Source organism: Echeneis naucrates, chromosome 16, assembly GCF_900963305.1.
Source record: "Echeneis naucrates chromosome 16, fEcheNa1.1, whole genome shotgun sequence".
Lineage (NCBI taxonomy): Eukaryota > Metazoa > Chordata > Actinopteri > Carangiformes > Echeneidae > Echeneis > Echeneis naucrates.
The window spans coordinates 10887229-10906687 of NC_042526.1; the positions used below are offsets into that span (position 1 = coordinate 10887229).

At 42.2% G+C, this 19459-nt stretch overlaps 1 protein-coding gene across 7 annotated transcripts in view; it reads right to left on the bottom strand.

Annotated features, from left to right (window-relative positions):
• Positions 1-19459, bottom strand: part of frmd4a (FERM domain containing 4A) — a 72416-nt gene that overhangs the window by 19043 nt on the left and 33914 nt on the right. For 6 of the 7 annotated variants that reach the window (XM_029522568.1, XM_029522567.1, XM_029522566.1 and 3 more), the window contains exons 2-5: positions 9608-9673; positions 5045-5139; positions 3355-3447; positions 337-421 (exon numbers count right to left, since the gene is read on the bottom strand). In XM_029522568.1, coding sequence (XP_029378428.1) covers positions 337-421; positions 3355-3447; positions 5045-5139; positions 9608-9673 — 339 coding nt within the window. Of the gene's footprint in view, positions 1-336; positions 422-3354; positions 3448-5044; positions 5140-9607; positions 9674-12139; positions 12157-19459 lie in introns of those variants that run through there. The other variant, XM_029522569.1, reaches the window with a different exon arrangement.

Consider the following 19459-nt stretch of genomic DNA (forward strand, 5'->3'; position numbering starts at 1 on the left):
TAATATGATGGGTAACAGCTGATTAAAAATGGTTCATGTTTTCTGCTTCACCAAATCAGAGTGGAACAAAAATTCCCAAGCTGGCCTCTTTGGTTGTTTCTCTATTTAGAACCAGAAATAGACCTATAAAGTGGCACAACTCTTGCAACATGAAGGCCCATAGTTCACATGATTATTGTGCTCCAGGCAAGAGGCAAACCTTTATTTTGGCTACAAAATTTCAAAGTATTCTAATTACCAAGATTTGAACAAATACTAAAAGAAGATACATTCCCTCACAGTCAAAGGTAATCTGCGTACTACAAATGCATTACAGAAACAAAGCAATGAATTTACCTTGTAGATGATAGACTTGGCATTAAGAAAAAACAGCTCAATAGTGGCATTGTCCTTCAGGTAGGATATACTCTCTATGTAGAATCTGAAAACATAGAAGGAGAAGCCTCAATACATTTTCAACATCAAATGCAACAAGGGCATTCGTTGACCTTGAAGATCCTACGAAGAAGATCAGTGATATTTTATCTCTTTACTCCAGAGAGAAAAAAGACAGGTTTAACATGCAGGTAATGATTGATGTGGCAAAAATGGTGCAATGTGAAGTGGAAAAAATGGTGCAATGATCAAAGGGACCAGAAGGGGGCACACTATACCAAAGGATGAACTGCATACTGATGTCCTTTCACTTCACCTTAAACCAATTCTCTCTCTCACCATGGAGGCTGGCAATGATCCATTATTAGTTTGTGTGCGCACATTCCACAGTGTGTGTGTGTGGAAACATACACCCACACTCGCAGATTGAATGTGCACATGATGCACTTCTCACATTGTCTACCTCTCTGCATCATCAGCAGTGTGTACTGATTTCGCATGCGCATACAGTGCTAACACACACAGGCACACATGAACACACACACATGCAGCCACATACTACTGGAGAGAGAAGCACAGTAACCTACTTCTGCAGCACGGTGAGCATAGAACTAACATAATAATGGAGTCTAAATTTAGCTCATGAATGCATGCAGAGCCAGAGGGGAGCGAGGATGACACGAAGCAGTACGAAACTATTAGATCCTCTCTGATGGAAATGCACATCAATCAGAGGATTTTTAGGAGACTTGCCCAATCCTCAAACAGTATCGGCATAAAATTGTGCAGTAACAATAAATGGTTTTATACACACACATCTGGATATATTCCTGTAAGAGTGAACGTGTTCATGTGTGTGTGTGCACATGAGAGTGTCTAGGTGTTGAGTGAGAGGGATTGTAGAAGGATCAATACTGGAGGGCTTAAATCGCGTTAACCATTGAGCAGCAAGAGAGGATGAGAGGAACCTTGTCAATAGTGACTGTGAACATTTAATTAAAACTGCACTTTTGATGAGACATACACACACTGCAAGCATAGCAGCAAGCATGCAAAAAGGCACCCACTGAATCAGCAGGAGGTGGTCATCTGCTGAGCCCAGACTAGGAACACACATAACACAAATACCACACCAGTATGCAAACGTTTAATGTGAATGCACATGCACAGAGACACACACCTAAAGATGAACACAAAAAACACTTAAGTTGTGCAAATGAAAACAATATGCTCCCACTGACATTGCATTCAGGCTTGACATTTGGGCTGATTGTTGTTCCATTTCAAGCCCTGAAACTCCATATGTGGTGCATATGTCTAAGAAGCAAGGTAAAGCTGCGTGTGTGTGCATGTGTGCGTGTGAAAGAGAAATAATGAAGGGGGGTGGGGTTTTGGGTTGCTGTCAGTGTGACATTTGGAGAGATTAAGGTGAGAATTGTAGTGAACTGTAGGAGAGAAATGGGGTGATGAAGCTTCAAAATGCGGTCAAAGTTCACAAAGCCACATCTTCAAACAGCTATTAGTCTAAATATACCTACAATGACCCTATGCCTGACCAGCACACACACACACACACACACACACACACACACACACACACACACACACACACACACACACACACACACACACACACACACACACACACACACACACACACACACACACACTTTTCTATGTAAACTAAAGAAAGGGGACTTTACATCATTATGCTAAAATCTTGGACATAGCAAAATTAGTTGTCATTGGAACCAAATATAACTACCCTGGATCACTTGGCAACATTGCTGCCAAGTTTTTCCACTGATATCATTGTTCACTAAATATGGCGAACAATAGCTCAATGTGTTCAGGATATGATTTTGTTATACAGCCATCTCATTGTGTCATTGCTCGCACTGTGCTTTAAATGTCAATGTTTTTTTTGTTGTGTTGATATACGTCACGTTACTATGTACGTTGCTAAGTAAGTCTCTGCTAATGGGGTGCACATGACATCATCAAGATATGTTGGGGACAGTGAACAATCACTTGTCCCTTTGCAGCGCCTTGCTGCAAAAGGACAATCTGCCTCGCAAGGAAGTACAATCTGTCTGTGTGTGTATGTGTGTGTATGTGTGTGTGTGTGTGTGTGAGCGCGTTCCTGTGAACACTCCTGTGAACATGCTATCAGGCTGAGAATGAGTTGTCTTTTCATATCAGGCTAACAAAGTTCAGAAAACTTCCTTTCAGGTCAGGTGCTTTTTTCTCTCTCTATTGATGGTAAAGCATTCACACACAAACAAAAATACACATACACACACACAAAAGCATTCACTTTGTATTACTGTCAAATCCACATACATGACCCAGTGTTTGGGAGTGAGTCAGGAGTGGTTTATATACAGGTGGGGCCATTGTATGAGCAGTACAAAAGGTTTGGAGTGTAGGATTGCGAGGTTATATCATAACCTTGCCAAGACAGGTTATAGAAAAGTTGCCTTTTAACTGAGGTGATGACTCATGCAACAACAGCAATAACAGCTCCCAGTGCAAAGTTGTGTGCTTCATCACATGAGTTGCATTCGAGGTTATTTACACAAGGAATTACATATTTACATTTGAGCCTGCAACTGCTCATGGCAAATTGCTTCTATATAAATGCGTAGAAAGGATAAGGCCTCTCTCCCAACAGGAAAATATTCTCCTGTCTTGTACAGTGTATGGCAATTTATAGTCACCATAAAGCTATGTGATGGAATTTGCATGCAGCGCATGCTGATGAGGTCTAAGAGGATCATGATTGGCTGAGAGGCCCCTGTGGCAAGAGTTAAACACTGGGGTCAAAGCAATTTCATAGGGGCCCATCATAACTAACCCTGCTAATCTGTTCTCATAACCACATGAATGAATGTGCAACAGCAACATCTTTCTGTCTCTCTACAACTTATTCAAACATTTGCAATAGAGAAATGCTTCCATTACTGAAGAAAAACTCACCTGACACAGAAGTAGAGGACGATGGGACCAGACTTCTTGGGAAACTCATGTTCTAATACCCTGCGGTCCAACTGCAGCCAACTAAAATGGCCCCTGATGAAGACCACAAAACAATCGATTAGTGCTATTATTCAAAAATGTCTGAACATCAAACAAGAATACACAACAACCTAACTCATGGTGATATTGAAGACTTTTTTTGTTTTTTTATTATTCCTTCCGGTCTATTTTCCCCACCACTTCTCTCCCCCTTGCCTCTGATTTCTCTCTCCCTCTCCAACAGAGAGGAAAACTGCAGAGACAGCTTGTCACCCTGGTAACCTTACATGGTCTCCTGAGCAACTGAGCAACATCTCTCTCAAAGTCACCCTCCTTCAGTCTCTGTCTCTCAATCCCCCCTGACACACACACAAACACACACACACAGTTTCTTTGACCACTGGGCAGTCAGTTGTGAGGCGTCTTCTCTCTCCAGACACACCTAACAAATCTACACACACACACCATAGAATTAACCCCAGGGGACTAAGACTGCAAAACTGATGTTGCTCTGCTGTACTGACATTAGTTACAGAAAGTGTCACAGCGTAAATGCCATAGAGCAGAGGCCACTCTTCCTAGACATCACTTGGCGCATGGGATGAAACAAAAAGACAGACACAAAGGCCATGGAAATGTTTGCTTCCATGTAAATTATGTGTATGTCTGCATGACCAATTCTGTTATCATGCTGTGGTGCTTCACTCTTTCTAGGTCACATAACACAATAAAGTCAGTTTTGCACTTCAAGCACTGTATCATAACTAAGTCTGCGGGGATGCATGGCCTCATAACCTTTTGCTTGCGAAATGGTCAATTTGCCATCCAATCAAAGTTCAAACTGAATTTAAATTATATGATACATAGGAAAATGAATATTGTCTCAACTGACAGCTCTACAATCATACTATAATAACTAATTTAACTGAATATTTTCAGTTTATTCATGGTGACTAGTTTTCCTTGACCACAATTTCCATCACTGATGATGTAGCCACCAGGAACTCAGCTTCTCATCACAGCTCGAGAGATGCAATTCAAACTCTGCATCCTTACATCACAAATATTTGGGTGAAACTATGGTTTCAGATGATTGTCACTTGATCTGTACGAGAATAATTACTAATCCACAGGAGTTAAAACTATGCTTTTGGGAAATACTTCATTGTTCGAACTATGTTAGTTGCAATTATATTTAGCAGCAATGCTTCTGGGAAACCAGTTGCAGAACAGGACATTCAAGTGAAAACCATAAACAATGGACTGACCCTCACCCTTTTCAGCAGTTATACTAATTCCATTACTGATGTGGAAAAGGTCACTTAAGTGATCATAAAACATTAATGTTATCAGACAATATTCCAAAACCTCATATATTCCATTTAATGGCCTTTTTCTTTACTACCAGTACAAACAGTTGCAAGCTTAACTTTACTGATGACTTTGCTCCTTTTACATCTCTACTATAATATTGCCTATACTACTGTAGGAAATATTACTATCTAAAGAGTGTTAATAGTCTGGATGTGGTTCCAGTCAAAAGGGTTAGGGCTAGACAAAGTAATTGCAAAAAACAAAAGACCATGAAGAAATATCTCTGATACATCATGTGGATACTTTTCAAAGGCATCAATATTTGAATGTGACTTACGTTTCATCTGTGTACGCAATCCCAAAGTACTCCTTTTCCTTGAGGTTGAAGTGAGAGGCAACAAGGTCCAGTAAATCCTTAGCCATCAGCTTGGGCTGCCAGGAGAGAGACATACTGCTATTATTGTTCTTATATTTTGATATAACTTCTCTTTTGTATGAATACAGTGGTTTATCACTCTGTAGTTTTATTGGAACGAGTACATGTGCTCGAGTTTTATATTAATGCATTCTATTAGCTATTGATTTACTGCAATGACTAAGCAGTTTGACAAACACTTGGGAAAAGAGCAAGAAAGGAGGAGATAAATGAGGACTAGAGTGCGAGAAAGATGGATGGTGTGTGTGGATGTTGCTGACAATGCAGGTACCCTGCCCTTCCCCTCCTTCTCTCCTTTCCGCCTCTCTGACCCACACCTCTACTGCACAGTCATGGCTCTGGGCTGAACAACTGTATTGCAGGGAAAGGGCTGCAGCTAGCACAAGATCTTGCTAGCCAGTAAATGCTGTGGAATACTCTCTGGGCTACACTATATCTGATGACAAGCTCCATTCATCGCAACACTCAGAGCATGCAGAGCATCTTAAAGCCAAGCAGAGGCAGACTGCTGCCATATGCTGCTGGTTTGTGACATCCTGGCTAACAGCAGTATGCCACACCCTGAGGTTAACCATGGGTGTGCCTCACTGCCTACATTTCATTATATACACACATTCACAAATAAACATGCACATATGCACACATGGGCCAATGCACAAAATGTAATCCATTCAAAACATACAGACGTGTGCTGAGGACAGAGGAGCAAAATATACTGTCTGCAACCAAATATGCGCATGTGCGCACACACACTATACAATTTAGAGTTATATATTTCCCACCTAGAGGTGTCTTTGTGTGCAGTCTTAATAATCTCTCCCCGAGGTCCTGTGCTCACTGCACAGCTACAACTTCAGTGACAGAAGCTACTAAGAGCTATTTTAAGTGACGGAGGTGATGTCATGCAGAGAGCAAGCATACACATGCATGCGCATGCATGCACGCACACATCTCCAGTGACCTAGATCTCATATAAGTACGACGCCTACAGTGATCCTGCTACAAAAAAAGGCTCTGGAGGGAGCTTGAGAATATACATTGATCGTGCCTTCTGAGATTCAAATCCAAGTGACTTATACAGTAGAGGATGATGTTAAATAGAGACACTGCTACTGTGCTAGATGATTTGGTCGTTATGTTATTTAGACATTACTTTATCAAATGCATATTTACAGCGAGAAAATTTTACTTGGCAGCGTGGGCTGTTGAGTGATTCGCCCGTATGCCATGTTATGATGGTGTCTCAGGTTCGGTTAGGGCCTGGGACCTAAGCTGCAGGTCATTACCCTCTGTCTCCCTGTTTCCTGTTCACTTCTTTGATACTAACTAAAAAAGGGCATAAAAAAGCTCTCAAAAAAGAATGACATGACTTGCCTCTGTCTCATAATGAGTTAAGGCACTGTTTGTTCTTTGGTTCCATGTTGTTTATTATTTCACGAGCAGGGATTAGGTGACCCGAACTATGTTTAAGCCTTGATTATGTCCTGATCCCAGGACTGTGACTCCGTTAGTCCCATCCATAAAGTCTCTTACTAGCTGTGTTGTTTTTCCAAGTGGGAGTGCAGCCATTCATGAGAGCAACACAAAGCCTCTTTGAAGTGCTCAAAACATTTAGATGTGGAAATTTTAGGTCTAGTAATAAGCTATCTTTATAGTATTAGGAGTAATGCTTGTTTTGGTTCTGTCTGAGGCACATTAGAGTGGTGGTCTCTTATTACCACACAGCAGCGTGGCAACTGTCTTGGCAACAACACCAATTAAGCATCATTCATGCCAAAACAGCATAACAAACAATTAGCTGGAGGGCAGGGACACATTGATGTTTATAGTAAGCAATTGGGAAGATATTATGGAGATAAAATAAACTCCTAATACACTGTGGAATATCAGAAGCATATGACTGAAAAAATAGAAGAAACAAGGCAAGGACTGTAAAGTTAGGCTCAACAAAGCAATGCATACCAAGCAGAGTGTAAAATTCACATGGGCTGCACTGGGTAGTATAATTGATTTAGACTCTCTTCAAGTGAACACTCACCCTCTCTTCATGCATGCATACATCCTAAAACTACAGCCTGTGAGAGGGCAGATTCCAAATGGATGTGTTAAAATGCTGTGGAAGACACCAATAGTGATCGAGCCAATATAGAAAGTGATATGGTGCGCCACACACACACACACACACACACACACCTAGCTGAGGCAGCATTACATCTAATAGACATTTAGCCTGGGCCTCCTCAGCATCACAGGTAATTAACAGCAGAAGAGTGAGACAGACACATGCTAAAGCAGATCTATGGGCAAGTGACAAATACAGCATTTCACTGGTCTGGCTGGCAGCAAGTCAGGGAGAAAATAGCTAATCAGGACCCGGGCGCCTTCAGAGTTGTGCAGATTTATGGGACAGTGACTGATTTATCAGTGTCAGTCCTTGAAGTAAAAGGTTGGTTACATGTCATTTGTTTGTTGGAACAGCCCCCTTAAAATCTGGTTTTAATTTCTTAACTTATACTGGTTATGTTATAGTACTTCTCCATAGGAGCTTTTTGTTTTTGTTTGTTTTTTTACATATAGAGTGGAATATACAGACATTGGCATTAAAATGCTATAGTGACCTACTCACTCTTTAGAATTTATCCCTTTTTAATTGAGTGACAGTCATCTTACTGGCATGTATTTTCAGCCAGTGATGTATTTGGTGTTTAGCTTCAATCTTTACAACCTGCTCCATAGGTGTGTTGGCCTTCTGGCACATAGTTCCTTGCCAATGAGGCGTTGCTCCATAAACAGACCACAAAGGACATGCCATCAAAAATAGTAGGAAGGGAATAAGGAAAAGGAAAAACATGAAGGACACCTTTGGGATTTAACAGCTGGTCAAAGCCAGTGACAGAAGTGAGATCCAGCCTTTCTGAAACTAGCTTGCTGGCTCGATGGTGCATATGGCGCAGACACAGGAACTTAAATGGAAACCTCAACGGGGCAGACTTGACCACAGTGCTGTTAAATGATCAGTGAAGACATGAAATAGCCCAGTGGACCGTGTAATACTGGAGAACTGCCTTAATATAAAAGAAATACAACTGTTTGCACCGCTTATGAGTTATAGTCATCCCAAAAGGAAGAAACCTTCCCTTTTTTTGCAAATGAGTGGAGGTATTGACTGCTTAGTTTGTCTGGAAAACTAATAATAACAGAGTAATTCTCTGTGGTCACACTACTGGCCTACTATGTATCCGCCCAACAGAGAGACATGAGGATAGAGACCAAGAGGAATACAGGATCCAACAGTGTCCTGATTTAAATAGCAGTTATTTATTAATAACATCCTTCCTTCCTGCTTTTTTGCTATATTTCTCTCGCGCTAATATGGTTGCCAAATAATACCATTTGCTAACACTGCTTATATTATATGGTAAACAGAAAACACTTTCTGACTTCAAACTTGTCTTAAATTATCCGGAAAATTCTTAACACAAAAGAACGATCACTGTGAAGCTTTTATTCCACGCTTCATCTCTCTTCTTGTTTATCTCAAGGATGTATGATGAGCAGAAGAGAGGATGGATGAATGACAAGATATGGAGTTTGAAATTTTGAGGGAGAGACAGACAGGGAAAGGCAGGTAGAGGGGAGCTGGCAGCTGAGTGACAAAATAAGATATGGAGGTTGAAGAGTGGAAAGTCAGAGAAATGAGGAGAAAACGAGAGAGAGGGGAAGAGGAGCAGAAAAAAGTACCACTTCAAAAAGAGAAGATCGGTTCTGGCAGAGTAATCAAATCAGAAAGTCAGCAGACCTTTCTTTGGCTACCCCGTTCAATTTCTCCTCTCTATGCCCAGCCCTTTATATCATCTCCTGTCTCTCCATTCGTGCATTCTCATCTCACTCTCCTCCCTCCCTCTTATTCTCCTGAATTTATACGTCAGTCTTTCTATTTTGCTCTTGCTTTTTTTCCATTCTATGGCAATTACCTTCTCTTGTCTTTCTCTCTTGACAAAGGAATGAAGTCTGACCTGCGGGGGGCTTAGATTAGCAGGAGTGGTAGGAGTTAATTTTTTGTTAGTATTTGAAGATTAACAATGAAAAAGGTGGATTTATGGATTGCAGAGGTATCCTGGGTTTTCAGGGCAGAATGGGAAGGAAAGAAAATGCCCATGAACAAGCATGAATTTGGGGCAGATTTTTGTTAAGGGCATGACTGTGGCATTGTTCTGTTTTTCAATGAATAGCTTGGAGGGAATATAAGCGCAAGGTCTTCTGCACTCACACCCATATGTGATTTTGTGTAGGTGGAGCGATCAAGTGAACATCAGGAAAGTGCAAAGTCACCAACTGCTGACCACATTTCCCTTCGTCAGCTGTAATCAGGTCCCTTAGCACACCAGATCTCTCTTCTCATCTGATCTAAGGAAATGAGAATTTGCAAAGAGACGGAGAAGAGGAGAGTGAGGATGGGCACACCTGTACGAGGAGCTCCAGCTTCCTGTCATCCAGGAGATGGACCTGACATCGCCTCCCCTCCGTCATCTGAGAAACAAAAAAAAGACAAGGGATGTTTGTTAATATCTATTAAATATCTCACAGATACAGATCCGACTCAATGAGGCATGAACATGGAAGCCAAGTATCGAAAGAAAAATTCAGTCAATTCACTTAAATTGTCAAAATAAGAACATGTATTCCCAGGTAATATGTATTGGAGACTTGGAGTGCATGTGTCTATAGGAGATCTCAGTGAAAACTAACCAAGAATGGCTGAGCAAACTACACCGGATTAACCAGTAGAGACGGTGTTCTGTCCTGCTCTTTTCCTCATGGATATTTCAAGTGTTCCTTTTTGAGATGGAGATCCATTATCCATCAGTGCACTACAATGACCACAAGGAGCAAATCCGCCTGCTGACTATGTTAACTCAAGTGTTTGTGTTGCTGATGCAAGGTTTGGAGAAAAGCGCTACAAAAAAAACGACAATATCCATCTGTCAAGTCCATTGGAAAACAATGAAGCAGGTGCAATGATGAAACAGTAAACTGGGGGGAAATATGCGTCACATACAAGACCAAAAACATCACAGGACAGACAAAGCAATTTCTCCAAACCTGTCTGAAAGTTGGTGACCGTGTGATCAAATTCAAACAAATACAACACCAAGGAAGAAAATTCACAGGAAAATATAGCTAGACTTCCAAGAATAGATTAACAAATCCTGCCAGATTGTTCAGCGTGTGTATGTTTGTGTGCATGTGTCATGGTGTTTTCAGCACATGTGGCATTTTCTCCACAGTTCAACAGGAAGCAGGGACCCTGAGGAACACAAACACCCCCTGGCTCCTCCCACACTTCCCTCACATCTGGGAGATGGGGGAAGCAAAGGGGTATGTGTGTGTGTGTGTGGGTGTATGGAGGGACAAGAAATGTTGGAGAAGAGGGAAATAAAAGAGAAAGAAAGAGAGGCATCGTCACCAAACATTCCACGAGAACTCCCATCAAAGACCAAATGCTATTAACATGAACACAAGTGTAACCGGTTTGTAACTTCTCACCATATGAAGGATCATATTCACCACCCGAGGCCCTTGCTATTTGGTATGGCTGCTGTTAGGCCGACTTTCTCACCGATGCAACTGGCATCAAGGTGACAGGTTGGAGGTGAGAGTTTAACATAGAGCTGAAGGCACCAGAAAAAGAGAGGGAGAGAAGTGACAGACTTGTGTCTCAACATTCACCTCAGTGCGAACTCTGCTGAATAACTACTGGTGTGTGCAAGGTTGTGTTTGTGTGTGTGTGACTTCTTATTACTTTGAAGGGTTTGGTTTACCCTCCCACTCACCATTGATCTCCTGTGGGTTGAGGGTTTAGATTGGGTGCACCTGTGCATACAGTCAGTGACACACACACACACACACGTTTTCAGCATTGCCTTTTGTTTTCCTCTCCTGACTTGGCATTACATTGCCTCTGCAAAACTTCCATGTTTACACCATATACACTGATCTTAATTACTACCAAGACAGCTGAGTAGTCGGCCTGCGGTGCAAAAACAATCCATAATAACCAAATGTAGATAACAAGAACGCCAAAACGGCCAGTATATCAAAGGCTGGTGCAAGATTGGATGTCAACACATAATTTCTTAAAACATTCAAGCTGGTTAAACTAATCTTCTCTTCTCATTGTGTCATCACTGAGCCTGGAGTTGGGATAGAAGAAAGCAGTATACTTCAAAACATCTTAGGTATCTTGTCGGCAGAATACTTAAAACTGCAATGCAGACACACACACACACACACACACACACACACACACACACACACACACACACCTTCACTCTGCTTGATGCACCTGGGAAAAAGTACAAACCTGAACGTCAAGGTAACAAATCACTGCCTGCAGGGCAAAAATTAGGCAGCCCAATCTTCTAGAGCCGGGTCTTATTGGTTTAAGTCATAAACTTCACTTTGTGGCATTCGACACATACTGCTGAGTTTCTAACTACCATGAAAACAATGGTTTCTATGAATACCTTGTCATTTTTTTATGTGGAGTATTTCGAGTTTATTTAGTGTTGCTGAACCATAACAGAGTTAAGCCATTCAGTTATCATTATTATTATTATTATTTACAGGAAGCTCAGTCCTTTTGTGTTTATTCCAAACACATTGCCAGCACCACACTGAGTTCCAGTGTATTTTGTTCACATAATATTATAATGTAGTTCATCTGACAACACATGAGGTCCAGTGTTGATGAATGCTGCATGTTTGATCTATTATGGGCAGCTTTGAATTGGCCCATCTCACCGCCTCCTCAGGCCTGACTCACTAAACAAACGGAGATTAGAAGAGAGCCAAAGGGAGGAGAACCAGCACCTTGGTTTGAGCTGCCATTGTTAACAATAGCTGATGATGGTAGCTAAATGACAGAGATGAGCTGCACACATGCAGACGGATGACAGTGATGCCCGCTCAGTGACGTTATCATGACTTAGTTACCTTGCAAACAAAATGCTCACTCACAAAAAAAAAAAACACGGCTCCAACAGCGACAAATAAAAAATAAAAATAAATAAAAATAAAAAAAGTGGGGGAAAAATTAATCCCAGAAGGACACGAGTCGTGTTACTGCCACAATATCGTCAAAAAACACCCATTTTCCCGGCTGGACTCGGGGAGGAGATCCGTCAGCATCCATGTTGGTGCCCGTCAGTTAGTCCTCTCCGCTCCAGATGCACACAGCTCGACGCTGCTCAGCGGCCACCAGGCTGCGTTTTCCGGCTCCGGCTCTCTCATCGCCCCCTGCTCCTCCTCCGCCTCCTCCTCCCCTCCTCTGGGTCCAGTCCCGGTCGACCGCAGCTCTTCCTCCCCTTCCTCCTCCTCCTCCTCCACCGGCGCTAACGGCGTGTGAAAGAGCTGATGGCGGAGGACCGTACCACCGGTCAGACAGCCGGGGGACGACCGGAAGAAACGGGGGACGGACCGGAGCGTGTTCCGGCCTGCCGGATCTCGGGGCCGGCTCTGTTTCTCTGTGCTGTTCGGAAAGCAAGGGGCATAATGGAGGCAAGATGTGGGGGCGGGGAGGGGGGAGGACGGCTGGAGCAGCTCTCAGTCATGAGAAACTGCAGACCTCTGTCTGTGTGTGTGTGTGTGTGTGTGTGTGTGTGTGTGTGTGCGCGTGCGCTCACAAACCCAAACAGACGTGCGTCTGCAGAGCACACTAATAGGCTGCTGTTACAAAAACGAACGAATCCACATCTGATAAACAACGATCAGTGATCACAGACTGCTCTCATTGTGGGGCAGGAAGGTTTCCTCTAACCTCATGTGACTCCAACTATCCTGTTATATATTAGGGCCCAGCACACATGCGCTTTGAGAAATGGTTAGCAGTAAAACAGGGGGTTCGTTTGGATCTCTCTCTCTCTCTCTCTCCGGTTTGTCACTTCCTGTCTGTACTTTTTAAACAGAAATCTCCAAAAGCTCAAGTTTGGCTTGCTTGAATGATTCCTGGCCTTCATTCCACTGCAGCCGTCACACTGACTCTCTCTTTTTATTTTTTTCTATGACCTAAATTGGGCACTTGTGTTCACCTTACACAGCTGGAGCAGCAGCCGTTGAAACCACAAGTTGTTAACATAACAAAATCCGTCCAGTTTTTGGGACCATAAATAGATACTAATGTGCGCTGCTGCAGGGATAATCTTATACCTACTGTCAATAAAAGTCTTTGAATGACTCTGCAAATGTAGGCTAGCCTGTTTTCTATTATTGTAATACTACACAGAGTAATCCCCATGTTATGAAAACTGTGAGGCCACATGTGGCAGATGTACAATGTACATACATAGTGAATGTGGAAGATATGGCTTGCTAAACCATCAGCATCTGGCAGACTTGAACGTTTGTTGCCTGAAGATCACCTTCAGTTTTGTTGTTGTGTAATACAGTTCATGTGCGCCTATTGAAACTGCACCATATGTGAAACACAATGGGGACCAGTTTGTTTTAAATTTGCAGAATTCTTCTCCCCCGCATTAAGCATGATGAAGATGCAATTACATTTAATGTGCTTACGTTGAACTGTGTTGTTGCTATATAGATTGCTGAAGGTCACATGAGAAATGAGGAGGTGTATCCTTTCCCTTCCTGCTGGATTCTTTTTTCCCCCCCTGTTTCTGGATATTTTTGGCGTGTTCCAGACACCGGAAACTAGCCTGTCCAACTTAAACATCTCCAGATGACTCTTTCTTTGGCTTTAACGCATACACCCAGTCCTCCTTCTCTTTCCCTGGTTAAATACATATCTTCCTTTATTGGTTGCTTCCTCAGTTTGCTATCACAAGAGCCCTGCTGTTTGACCAATGCGAGGGAGGGAGTGGGGACAATGCAGGCTGTGGAGAACCAGCACAAAATTAAAGACAGAAAAGAGGAGCAAAAAATGCTGGATGGAAAGGATGTCACTACCTCCAGAGATGCTGAATAAGATTGAGGGATAAAGGAAGGAAGACAGGAAGCAAAGCAGCTAGTGAGTGCACAGCTGTTTGTCCAGCACTTCTGCCCCTTAACTTCCCGACGCATGGTTGCCTTTCAAGGGCCTATGGAGAGTGTTGCCAGGAGGCACAAGGTGTCAAACGCAGACAGAGAGCCCTGTTATGGAGCCAGTTTACTTCTATTCTGGGTGGTTGCAATGAGGTGCTGATCTAGTGTATTTGTATGGAGCAGGGGTTCAAAGGGGAAAGATCTAAACGGGTGAGATGGGTTCAACAGGCGGTGGGTATTAGAGTCAGGTTTTAGGGTCGAGCAGGGTACCAGGGTTGATGCTCTGTGCTAGAAAAGGTATGCATATTGGTTGAATGTGGTATAAACAGCACTGAATAGTTAATTGGAGCAAGATGGAGAATCTCTTTAACACTGACTGTGCAACGCTGCGGTAGGCAGTTAAGATTGACACACACAAACTCTATGCTCTCGCTTTCTGTCTTTGTCTGCTGCTCTCCCATATTTATGGAGACTAAACAAACACACTCTTAAACACGTCACTTTGGAAGAAAGCATGGTCTGACACAAGCAGTCCTATGATGATTTATGGTGCTGAGATCATTATGGCTGAATACACTTTATGGCTCGTCGTCAGTTTTAATGCAACAGTATCTGCATATGGTGCAAATTAGATGTCAACACGAGATTCAGCAAAAAAACAGTATATACCAACACTCAATAGCTTCAGTTCAATGGGCTATTGAAACCTGGTGTAAAAGTAATAGCTGGGCCAAATCCTGTCCTCTTCTCTATCTAGTGCTTCATATAGCAGCGGAGGGAGACGGAGCTGGGAGGGTCACGGAAAGGCAGCCAGGAATGTCTAGAGAAATGACTGACTGCGAGAAATCTGTTTTGTTTGTTCAAGTGAGTATATGTGTGTATGTGCGTGCATGTGCGTTTTTGTCAGCTCCACCCGCCCTGCCCATGAATGACTTTGGGACTGAAATGTGGTTCCAGTTAGGCCGTTTTTAAAATCAAAAACACACTGGCACTTCAAACAAAAAGCAGATATTTCTGTAGTCAGCTCTACTTTGTTCTCATTTTACTATAAAGCTCTGTTCCCAGACTTCACCAAAAACGTTTCTCCTCGTTTTCTCAGAATATATTTCCCTCCATTGTTAGCTAAAACACAGCTTTGACTCCAACTGACGTGAGGAGACCAGAAGGAAGTGTATGCTTATTAATTTTAAAAACAAATTTTAATGGGAAATTGCTGTGGAGTGTATAGGCATAATATAAAAATTCATCTCTTAATTTCTATTGCTCTATTGATTTCTATTGATCCAAAAGGAAATGATGCTGAATCCACATAAATACATCTCTAACTTCTAACTATGGCTGTAAAGTTCATTTTAACATTTTGTACCATTTGTACATTGCCATTTGTACACAGAAGACAGTTACTTTTTTTCAATTTTCTAACACTCACAACATCACTGAGCGCTCGACAAATTCCTGACAGCCTGAAAATTTTCTCTTCATTCTTTTCAAATTCTCCACTAAAAGGTTACATTTTATCATCTTAAATTCACTGGATTCATTTTTTGAAAGTCCAACATAACTCTGTCATCAGTTTAACAGCCTGCCTTATTCTGTGCTGTAAACTGACTGTGTACACTGCGTGCAATCCATGACTGTCTTCGCTCCTCGCTTGTTTGCTTTCCTTTCTCTTCCTCTCTCAATCCATAATAAACATTTTTTTCCTCTTGCTCTCACTGATGCCAAAACTATGTGGCAGAAAATTACTCTTACCCAGATGTACACATGGATTCATATAGAAACTGTGGCTATTTTTATTATCAAGTGCTCCAAAAGTGGACCACAGCAAATGTCTCCCTTGATGAGGTAATGATACGGAGCCACTATGTTTCGCTTAGAGACCAGGTCACCACTGGCCGCTGTGGTTTCTTTGCATGCAGGCCATTTCTATTACCAGCACTTTGAATATGTTTGCATTTGTGTTTTGATGGCGATGGCCTATGTTCAGACATGATATTTCTACTTTGCCTATTTTGCAAAGGAGGGGGAAACTGCCTGTCTTTCTTCTGATCAGTTTTGGCCTTAACAGCTAATGTTAGGCATTCTTTGAATTCCAGGCCAAAAGGGAACACTTCTTTGATAAAGCTATTACAGACACCACTGTTGTGTCTGTCTATGTGTGTATTTTGATGGGTGTGCCTCTAAAAATGTGGCTGTACATCTGCTTTGTGTTTACGATGAAATACATCTGAGGTGATTCAGTAACTGAAGTAGCTTCTGAGGAGGGACAGAGGATTGTGGGGTGGGGGTGGGGGTTGGCCACAGCACTGACAGATTACCAAGAGAGACTGAGAAGTTCAGGGCAAACACATACAAGTGATGCCATGTCGAAAGATCTTTTTTCTATCTCAAGGAAACAGTTTTAGTGATCATGGGGGTTGAACAGTAAGGGTCTGGCCAGTCAATGTGTGTGAGAATGTCATTCACAAGGGAAGGATCTTTTCCTCCTCTCTTCATTTATAATTTACACTGTGAAAAATCACTGTAGATCCGAGTGGCCCTGTGTTCATTGATACTGCCGGCAATACACGCAGAAAGACAATGTGATGTAAGTGAGGTATTTGGTTCTGCAAAGAATATTGTTTTCTATAAATATGTTTGTTTGTCAGAGTGTGTGTCTGTGCATAAATGTGTACACTAATGTGTGTTTGTGTACTTTTTGCATGTCTGTAAATCCACTAAACCTTATTGATTCATAATGTTTCTTCGCTTGCATATTCTAACTCTCATTCCGTTTCTCAAAAGGACACACACACACACACACACACACACAAATATATAGCTCACGGCCTAAACTCAAGGACACTATGCACTGCAGAGCGGTTGAACTCCAGTGGCCTCTACCCCCTGTCCTGTGACTGGATGGAATACCAAGCACCCTAATTATTTAGCATGCTGAATATTAAGCAGTGCCTTGCGTGTGTATTTGTGTGTGTGTGTGTGTGTGTGTGTGTGTGTGTGTATTTACGTGTCACAGTGCTAATGTATTCTATTGGCCTACCCAGAGACCAGAACAGCAGGGAAGAGGGAAGAAAGGGTTTTGAGTACAAACCACCTAAATCCTCTCTGTTCTCTGCTAATTTTGTCTGTGTGTGTGTGTGTGTGCACGCGCATCCAAAAACCCCTCAGAACGACATCACTCAAAGAACTGGTTTTACAGCCCCATATAATAACTCTTTTAAAAGCACTTACCTCTTTCGCTGAGTGGCATGGACACAACCCATGACTTCAGGCATGCACACAGACACTAACACAAGCTCATGCACCTAAATGTTCTACCAGCCTCACTCCGCTGTGCTCTCTAGCCCGAGATGCAAACAAAAGTTGTCATGACAACTTTGTGGGAGATCTAGCCGTCTCCCCTGTGCACTCTCTGCTAGAAATGCAGGGAAGCACACAGAGACAATGCCAAGACACTGCAGCAAGGTATGACCCAGAGGTTCAAACCTGAAGTCTCTCTAGTAAGTCAACATATTTGCAGGTTTTTTTTTTTCTTTTTTTTTGGGGGGGGGGGCAGTAAGCTATCCTGTCTTATGTGGCCTAAGGAGGGTTTATGTGTGCAGGATCATTACAGGGAGAGGTAACAGTAACACAAACACGCACTTCCACAGCGAGGACAGGAAGGTAATAAATTCACAGGCAAAAAGGTTAAGAAATGGGGGGGGGGCATAAACTGGAGATGAGCCAGGCAGACAAATTGAGACACGATGATAAAGAAAACACAGGCAATGGTGGAGCGATAAGAAGAGAAAGTGCAACATATTCCAGACCTTTCCTTCATCTTCCCAGAATCTACTCTGAGGTATTCTGGGGGAAAATAGTGAGAAAGAGCTACATGTCCCTCCATAGGCTCTGTCCTGCAGTCTGTCTGCTTCGCCTCCATTGTGCTCTACAGTCAGGATTTATCCCTCCGTAGCCTTGGCTCACTTTGACTGTGCTCCATTACTACACACTTGATTCCTCTAAGCCAGGGTAATGAAAAATGACCCAGCTCATCTACAGGGAGAGCCCTTTGGCAAGTGTGTGTGGTCTGTGTGTATCTACGTCAATGTGTGTCTGTGCACAATTCCTCTCATCCAAAGGGAACCCTGTGATTGTAGAGGTATTGAATGTCTTCCATTTGGCTAATTCACCTCGGGGAGAGCCAGAGTATGATGGTAGGAGGTGTAAAGCTTTTGCTCAGGAGATTAAAAAAAAAAGAAAAAAAAAAGTGAACAACCCAATCAAACTTTAGCCTACAGATGTGCATACCTGGGGGAGACACAGTATTCAAGGTGTTAAAGGACTTAAATTTTAAAATTTCATAGTAGCCTAAATTCATTTCAGAACGATAATGACTTGTATATTTTAGTGTCTGAAGGCACCTCCCCAAAGCAACATGGGAAATTAAATGATGAAGCTCCACCTTGTTTGGCCATATTATCATAATATTACTCCCCTCTCATTCTACTTAATATTATTGATACTGTAAAATGCCCTGCATATGTAAAGGAAACATAAACATCTCTAAATGTTAAAGCACACAGAAAACTTAAAACCCCTGTTTGGTAAATATGTGGACACACTGTTAGAGGTTGTAATATCCGTGCAGAGGATCTAAGAGACCCTGTGGGGGATTTCCTCAGATATTCCCTAGATTCTCCTGGTAATCCTCTGGGATTACCATTCTATACTGAGGCCCTAACCTCTGAATTTAAAACATTTAAACCCTTCTATCTTTCTTACTAATGCCACAGTTAAACCTATCACTACACTTAGTGGAAGGGGACAACCTCCAAATATCTTTTCATGTCTACCAACGTGGAGCTCAAGCCACAAATCAGACACACTTCGAGGATTTTAGAGGGATACCAGCCAGATTTATCAAGTAGGCCCGTCAATGTTGGCCCAATGCAACACAATGATCAGATATTTTGACTCACATGTTATGGTGTTGGACATCTGAATGATTTCCAACAGGGCAACTGATATCTGGGAGGGTGTTTACATATTTAGCATTCATTTTGGATATCATAAAAAACATGTCATTGTTACATCATGGATATTCTTGTATGTATCATAGAAATATTTCTCAATTTATTTTCCTTTGAGATGTCTGTATGTTACGATGTACACTACATGTCTGAGGAAGTGTGCAAGCATTCGCATCTCTGTAATTAATCACCATAGCGGATTTCCAACCAAACAGTGTCATGGTCTCATTTAACCAGAGAAATTACATTCTGGAAAGGAGCTTAC